Consider the following 7951-nt stretch of genomic DNA (forward strand, 5'->3'; position numbering starts at 1 on the left):
GCCAAGCCGAGACCAGCAAAGAGCGAAAGAGAGTGAGTGCAGAAAGAGAGAGAGGGAGAGAGAGAGAGCAAGAGAGATGCGCTGCCAAGAGTGGAATTAAATCCAAGACTACAACAAAGTTGGAAAAGCAATTAGGAAAAGTTACGGCTCTAGCAATATTCTTTGATAAATAATTCACATAATATTCCAACGTATTCCCAGCGGTTTATCCCCCTGCCAATACTCCATACCCCGGCTTCCATCGATGGCCAGCTCAATCCGTCTCATGGCTGTTGATCTGCCCTGAACTTTGATTTTGCCAAATGAACTCTGGCAGTGTGCGTACAAGGTGCAGCAGCAAGGCAACATGGGCTTGGTGACCCAGCCAAACCCCAGCCCAAGCCCATATTTCGTGTGCTTCCGCCTTTGTCTGCTTCTCGCTGTCCATGGAGTGCGTGCCCGAGGATCCTTACACGAAGATGGGACTTACGCGTGGGCGGACCTTTTCGGGCGGTGGCGGGGGAGGGGGTTGACTGGTGAAATGCCTCAGCGTGGACTGGACTGGAGTGGGACGCTGTTGCATCACAGACGCTGGCCAGGCCAGCACAGGCGGTTACGGCATTTGATTTAATGCCTGTTTTACGCTTTCTTGGCTGCCCAAGTGACCGACAAGTCGCCGTCTGTTTCTTTCTCTTTATTTAAAAACTAACCAAAAAAAAAAAGATGTGTACAAACAATATGGTTATAGCAATTGCACGTTAAAACGTTGAACGGTTGCGAAACCTAGCTAGAATGGCTCGTCGTAGGCGTCGTAGGCCCATGATCGTTTGCTGGCCGACGGCTTCCAGTGGTGGCCGCCGCCGCTGCTGCTGCTGCTGCTGCTGCTCGAGAAGACGCCTGTGGAGGCCTTCGAGGCACCGCCCAAGGCGCCCAGGGCGGCGTTGAGCACCAGACCCAAGGCACTGTTCACCAGATGGGAGGCCACCTGCTTGACAAAGCCGCCAGAATCGAAGCCACCCGCGGCACCGCCGCCCTCCTTCTTTTTGCGCGGCTTTGGCAGCTCTGCGCTGTCGTGGCGTTCCTCAGAAGCCTCGGCGGGACGAAACTTGGCCTCCAGGAAGCTGGAGAGCAGGCTCTTGGCGAAGGTCAGCGGCTGCGGTGGTCCTTCTTCCTCTGGGTCCTACGAAAGGGACAAAGAAAGGGCAGAGAGGGCGTCAAAAACCATTCGTCAGTGTGGCAGTTTGGGAGTTAGTTGAACAGTTAGGGGTCAGGGTGTGGGCGTGGGTGTGGGTGTGGGTGGGGTGAGGGTGAGGGGTGTGAGATGGATGGATAAATACTGCGCTTAGTGAGGCCACCACAGTGCCCAGGAAGTTGCCCAGAAACTGTCCATTGTTCACCTAAATGTTTGGAGGGAACGAAGCTGGATGAGCTGGAATTCTGCTGAAGAAGATCAGTTAATCTTACCGCTCCACCTCCGCCAGAGACGCCCTCGAAGGCGGTGCCCACGTATTGGCCGAGGACAGTGCCAAAGTTTTTGTTGCCGGACAGCAGGCCCGCCAGCAGCGAGGTGGAGCTGCTGATCAGAGTGTCAATGTCCAGGCCACCAGGCTGGCGAGAAAACACAGAAAACACACAGCTAGAATTTAGCGGGGGATGGGGCCCAAACAGGCTGCGGACTCACCCCAAATAAAGTGGAAACGACGCCAGTGAGGGCTCCAATCAGGGCGCCCACATCCGAGCCGCCTTCGCCCTAGAGAATCAATCAATCGTGTGAGATGGGGGCAACTCTTGAGGGATTTTGACTGCTACTCACGCCACTGAGACTTCCAATAATTCCGACCAGACCTCCACCGCCTCCGCCTACGCCTGCACCGCCGCCGGCACCGCCATCTGCTCCATCCTCTCCAATTTCTTCCAGCTCATCATCATCGTCGTCGCCTCCCTCCTTCATCAGTTCGGTGGAGTCAGGCTCCACGTCTTGCTTGGCACTCTGCTGCTTGGCCTTCGGATCGGAGTTTGGCTTTGGCTTGGGTTCGGGTATGGGTTTTGCTTTTGCTTTTGGCTTGGCTCTCCCTTTGGCTGTAACATTTCGCGACTTCAAGAGCCCGTTAGTTGGGTTAAGACTAGACCATGTCAGCAGTGGGTTAAGTGGGTGGCAGAGCCATGTCACCATGTCACCATGTCAGGGGAATGGGGTTGGGTGGGTCTTTGGGTTAGTCACACGGATCGCGGATCGCCCGCTTCTCTACTCACTTTAAAGTCCAGCTCCTCCACGTCGTCCCGCAGGTCGTCCAGCTCCGAGTCGGCGGGCTCCTGCTCCTGCTCCCTCTCCCGCTTCTTGCTTTGTCTCTCTGGCTGCTGTTCCACCAGATTCTCCCGGAAGTCCTCCTGGAAGTGCAAGTGATCGGTCTTGGATTAAATGCGGGCCACAGTCCCCCATCCCATGCCACGGCGTGGCACCTACCTCTGTCAGAATGGACTTGATGATGCGCATTTCGTCGGGAAATTGTCGTTCCCCCTCCGTCTCCAGCGCCACATCGTCCCCTTGGACGGCTCGCTTTTGGATGACCTTCTGCCTGGCCTTGGCCAGCACCCCGTCCTCTGAGGCCTGCTCCAGGAGATGGCTCAGCGCCTTCTCGATCTTCGCGTCCAGGTCGACCCTCATTTGTGGCACCTGCTTGAGGATCTGCCTGCGCAGCTGGCCCAGCCGCTCCCCCAGCTCCGGCTGCTGTCCGCCCGTGATGTCCGCCGAGAGCTCCTGCTGCAGCAGCTCGTCCTCCTTCTGCTGCGCGGCCAGCTCGCGCAGCTCCAGCTGGAACTCGTGATCATCCTTCGTGCTGGAGAGCACGTCCAGGGCGCTGCTCAGGATGTCCAGGGCGCGCTGGTCCCGCGTCAGCTGCTGCTCGATGGCATCGATCTTGGGCATCACGCGATCGCCGCTCTGCGGCAGATCTGCATCTGCTTCCGTCTGCATCAGCAGCAGCTCCTTGATGGCCTCCACCAGGTGCTCCTCCATGAGCTGCTCCGCCTGGCGGGCTCCGTTCAGCACGCCAATGCCCGTGAGGGCCCTCAGCTCCTGCCGTGGCAGTGTGCGCTCCAGGCGGCGGTAGGCGGCCACGGCGCGCCGGTAGTGGGACTGCAGTTGCATGCGGCTCGGCCGGCTGCTGGCCGGTACGATCAGGAAGAGCAGGAGCAGCACTCGGAGGTTGTCCATCAGCTTGTCGCGGCGGCTCAACAAAAACTGCGCCCAGGAGACGAACGCACTTTTTATTATAACATCGAATGCAGGGGCCATCGATACAATCGATCGATACAATACGATACGTTTCCGCTCAGTGAGCTGTGGGCGTGGCACTCCTCCTCCTCCTTCTGCGATTGTTGTGCAATCTCTCTGTCCATCGTTTTGTGGAGCCATCCATGGGTTAGCCATCCATGTCCATGGGTCTGTTTGTCATATGCTAACTAGCTTTGCGTTGCCTTTAATCTCAGGTAAATGGTGGTTCCATCCCATCGGTTCTGCTCTGCATAAAGGCGGGCACAAAAGGATTGATAAACTCCGCCATCGATGGCAGTCTGGGGCACATTTTATGCGGCAGATAGAGTCGGATATTTTAGCTCCTCGAACCCGAAAAAATAGCAAAGAACAAAGAACCGAGAAGCGTGCATTAGTCCCTCCATTAGGCACAGATCAAACCCATAAGCCATTAGCCATTAGCCAATTTTCTAATGGGGCCATTTCCCTAGCGGCCCCAAAGGTGACTTATATAAAAGGGGAAAACCATTTCGGGAAAGAGACGGCCAGCAGCAGCACAGGTGTCGCAGCAATGCGTGACTGTTAATTACCATTAGCTGGCTCTACAGTTGCCTCCACTCTCGGTACAGGCAGCAGCACATCTCGATGATCTCTCGGTGATCATCCGTAGACCCTGGGGCATGCAGGGAGATTACGTGCCGGGGGCTGGCTGGCTGGCGATGCGAGCCGAGGCGAAGCGAAGGCGAAGTCCAAGCCGCAGTCGGTGGCGTCACGCTCGTTTAACCTCTCAAGTGCGACAAAGACAAAGGGCAATGGCTGTGTAGGGTGGGGAGGTTCAACTCGGATTGACATGACATAAGCGACTAAACGCAACTCCATAAACCCAAAGCGTGCGTCCCCGGGCTAAGGGGAAGCTTGTACGATTGTGCCGATATTTGCCGTAGCAGCCATACGATATAGTAATCAAATACGAGTACAGCCTACTCGTATGTACGTTTATTTCAGTGTAAATTCCCCTCATGAACTGGCAATTGTTGTGCCCTTTAAATGCTTCAACTGCCCTGAAATCGGAGTCTCTTAATTAGCTCTTCTAATGCCACTTTTATGATCTCAGATATCTCAACATTCGTGTTGGCTTTCATGGCTTTCATGGCTTTTAAACACACAAAAACAAAACACTCCTCAAACATGCTCAAATTAAATCAGCCTTCAGGCTAAAGACATGTCGGAATGTATTCATTCATTTCTTTTGCAAATGATTTAACTTATTTTAAGGGCTGTATGTTCTGATTTCCCATCAGAATTAGTTCAAGTTTAGTCTCCTGATTGGTCGTTTCTTTCCCCTGCTTTTAATTGTCAGCTCGCAGTAGCAGCTGCCGCTGACTTGTGGTTTCTGTTTGTCTTGTCTAATGTCTGGCAGTTTTAATTTTATCTTTGGCTCACAAAAAAAATCCCTTTTGTTGCTGAACCGCAAACGGAAGCGGAAATGCCAGTGCCATTCAAGCGCTAACGAGCCATCGGCACTTGACATTGTGGCTGCGAGAATGAGAGTGGCCGAGAATAGCTGCGGATAGCTGAGGCGAGAATTACGAGCCCAGCATTTGTGCTGGCAATTAGGGTTTATTGACGATTGTTAAAAGCCAAAACAACAGTGCAGAGAAGACAGACAAAATTCCAGCAGCCCGATACGGATACCGATCCATCGATATCAAAAGTTTGTATAAAAAATATATATGCCCGGATTGTATACGTATATTATTAACACATATCTTTGTGCAATAAATAATAACCTTGCCAAATCGTTTGACTTCGTTTCGCTGCTTGGCAACACACACACGCACACACACACACCATACAGAGTGCGAGAGAGAGAGAGAGACAAAAGTTGCACTTCAGCGAACAACTTTTTGATTTCGGATTCCAATTCCGATTCCGCTGCTGCTGCTGCTGCTGGTGCCGCTGCCGCTGCTGAAAATCGAGATCATGCAGAGAGATCGAGAATTAGTTATAAACTTTGCACTTTTGCGAGCAATTTGTTGCTGTTACACTTGTGTTTATGTTTACTCGTTTACGAGTACCTCCAGCAGGTGAACTTTGACGACGCGATCATAGCCCACGGAATTGGAGCATGGCTACAAAACCATCAACGGAAAACAAGAGAGGAAGGCCGTCATTGGAGGGGGCCCGAGGCACACACAAAAATCCAAACAAGTCCGATATCTAGCACATGCGCATCCTTCTGTGCCCAAAAACCATAAAGCCTTTCGCAAGGGTATTCGAAAACAAACGAATCTATCATCAATGAGAAATCGCCGACGACTGACTGCCTTGGAGCCTCCATCCGAGCCGAACGGAACCGGAGACAGAGCCCCAGCCAGAGCAGGAGCCAAGCCGAACACAACAACAAAAACGAGAGGGAACGTTGTGAGTCGCTTCTGTGGCCGCGACTCTATTTTTATACCCCTCCTCAGTCCCGTACTCAGTAAGAATATTTTATAGTCCGAGTCCGAGTCCAAGTCCAGGGCCCAGTGCTACGTTCAGTTTTGTATTAAAACAAAATGTCGTCCTCGTCGCCGTTAGGTCCTTGTGAGCGCCACTGGCTCTGGGGCAGAGATCTTGGATCTCTAAGACCCGAAAAGGAGCGCCGCTGCTGCTTTACTCTACTCTGGCAATATTTCTATTCACTATGATAATAAAATCGCACAACAACTTTGCAGGGTGACAGTCCCTCCATCTTCCTCTCTAAGGGAAACTTGGCGGGCACTGGCCACAGATTTCAAGTGTTGAAGCTTCTTCGATACTTTTTTAATATTCCAGTGAGGCTTCGAATATATTTAGTGATGGTAAGAACAAATTTAGATACATGTAGATCTGATTAAAGGGTTTCTGTTACGGCAGACTCTGATCGGCCCTGCTTGCGGAGCCCCTTGCAGTCGGCGCAACAGGATTTGGTCAGAGCTTCGCTGAGGATGCGCGTCTCTTCAGCTTCAGCTCGTTCTCCAGACAGTCGCGCAGATCGTCGCGTCGTCGTCGCATTAAGTCAAACTGGGGCTGGTTGTGGGTAGCCATAGAGCTGTGGTCGCACGCGGCGAGGTTGTCGATGACTAGCAGGTCAGTCAGGAATTTTCGCAGCACGGGGCAGTCGTCCAGGGCGCTGCTGGGAGTGCTGATCCTCATCGGCATGGATGTGGCGGCAGGCGACTCCAATTCGGGGATTACAAACCGGGTGAAGGGACTGTGGGACTCGGCGCTGATGTTCCTGGGTGTGCCCGAACTGCTGCAGGGTGTGGTGGTGGAGCGCGGCCGCCCATGGGTCAGCTTGGACGTAGCAACAGCGGAGGAATACTGCCAGAAGCCGCTCGATACAAAGCGCCTGCTTGATCTAATACGCAAAGCAGGTGCTCAGCCAGGAGCAGGCGATCGCCCGCATGGAGCAGACTCTAAGCCGCCAGCGACAGTTCCAGTTGGTGGTGCTGCTCGGTCCGCCAGGTTTGGGCAAGACGCTGACAGTCTCGGCGCTGCTAAACTACTTTTCCCGACCGGGCAACGTGCATGCCCTCTCGGTGATCCCGTGCAGTGCGCCGACTCCTCGGTGTCACCCAAGCCTGGTAGAGCCTGGGAGCAGTGGTTGTCGCTATTAGCCATTGCTTCTCAGAGTGTAAAAAAATTTTAAATTTTGGACGATTTTATAAGTAAACTTTACTGAGAGATTTGATTTATCTGATCTGATTTATATAACTGAATAACTACGACTGAATAACTACGAGCAGTCCCTGCTCTTGTGTATGACAGATGCTACAAGGAGAACTTTGTATTTGTAGAAGTAGAAGGGTTTTTCAGAATCATTTATCAAGGCAAACCACAACCACCAGGCATACCCAGAGTCGGCCAGTATGTGGGGCTTCCTGTTGGGCGAAGACTGTCAGCCATCAGTCACATCACTCAGCTATACAGATTCCTGCTACTAGAGCATGCACTTCATCAACACCTAAACCATACTGCTGATCCAATAAGAACGAGAAGGAATGTTGTGAGTCGCTTCTCTTGCCACGACTCTACTTTTACACCCGTACTCAGTCAGTGTATATTAGTTAGTTTATGATTTATGTGGAATTTTGAAAATATTTTATCTGTTAACATCTGTCATCTTTATATATATTTAAAATGCATTTCTGCCGTGTCGGTAGAGTGTATCCACTTGTACCACAAATCTCATATACCCCTTAACTCTTCAAATACGGATATACAAATTAACATAATAAATAGCTCCATAAATATTAAAAGCAAACTATGTAGTTGCTGCAATTTTTGTGCTCTTTTATGTCGGCAATTTCAGAGTGCTGTTGATATTTTCTGTTTGGCCGCAGGCGGTGATTCGATTTCATTTCGGCATTCGACTCTACACGATGATTATACAATGGGCTTAGCCTCAAAGCCGCTCGCCAGAGTGAGGTCTCCATAGAAATCCTTCGCAGCCAGCTTCCGTCAGCGATTTCTGCGTGCTAATTTCCGCTAATTGCTGGGCAATGCCAATGCAAGACGAAAAGTGTCATGGTGTCGTGGAGAGAGCCCAAGCTACGCTTTGGGAAGAATGTAAAGTAGATGGAAGTACAGCAAAATAACATATGGATTAGGAATAGGACTACAAGTAATTAAAATTCTTATGCAAAGCCACAAAGAATGGATGGAAAATCTCTGGCACCATCCTGATTAATTAAT

General features: G+C 51.6%; 1 protein-coding gene across 1 annotated transcript; it reads right to left on the reverse strand.

Annotated features, from left to right (window-relative positions):
• Window positions 1–766: 766 nt before the first annotated feature.
• Window positions 767–3193, reverse strand: LOC111082346 (keratin, type I cytoskeletal 9). Its single transcript, XM_041595528.1, has 7 exons — window positions 2444–3193; window positions 2233–2388; window positions 1793–2005; window positions 1661–1729; window positions 1444–1587; window positions 1317–1376; window positions 767–1159 (listed from the first exon to the last, which is right to left on the reverse strand). Exons 1-7 carry the CDS (start codon window positions 3191–3193, stop codon window positions 767–769), a joined length of 1785 nt encoding a protein of 594 aa, XP_041451462.1.
• Between the last annotated feature and the right edge of the window lie 4758 nt (window positions 3194–7951).

The sequence above is a fragment of the Drosophila obscura genome, unplaced genomic scaffold (genome assembly GCF_018151105.1).
Source record: "Drosophila obscura isolate BZ-5 IFL unplaced genomic scaffold, ASM1815110v1 contig_73, whole genome shotgun sequence".
Classification (NCBI taxonomy): domain Eukaryota; kingdom Metazoa; phylum Arthropoda; class Insecta; order Diptera; family Drosophilidae; genus Drosophila; species Drosophila obscura.

Coding starts and splice junctions, on each gene's coding strand:
- LOC111082346 (XM_041595528.1), bottom strand. CDS start 3,193: ATGGACAACCTCCGAGTGCTGCTCCTGCTCTTCCTGATCGTACCGGCC. Junction 2,006..2,232: donor TGGAGGAGCTGGACTTTAAA/GTGAGTAGAGAA, acceptor CCCGAACCCAAG/CCAAAGCCAAACTCCGATCC. Junction 1,160..1,316: donor TGGTGGCCTCACTAAGCGCA/GTATTTATCCAT, acceptor TCCCTTTCGTAG/GACCCAGAGGAAGAAGGACC.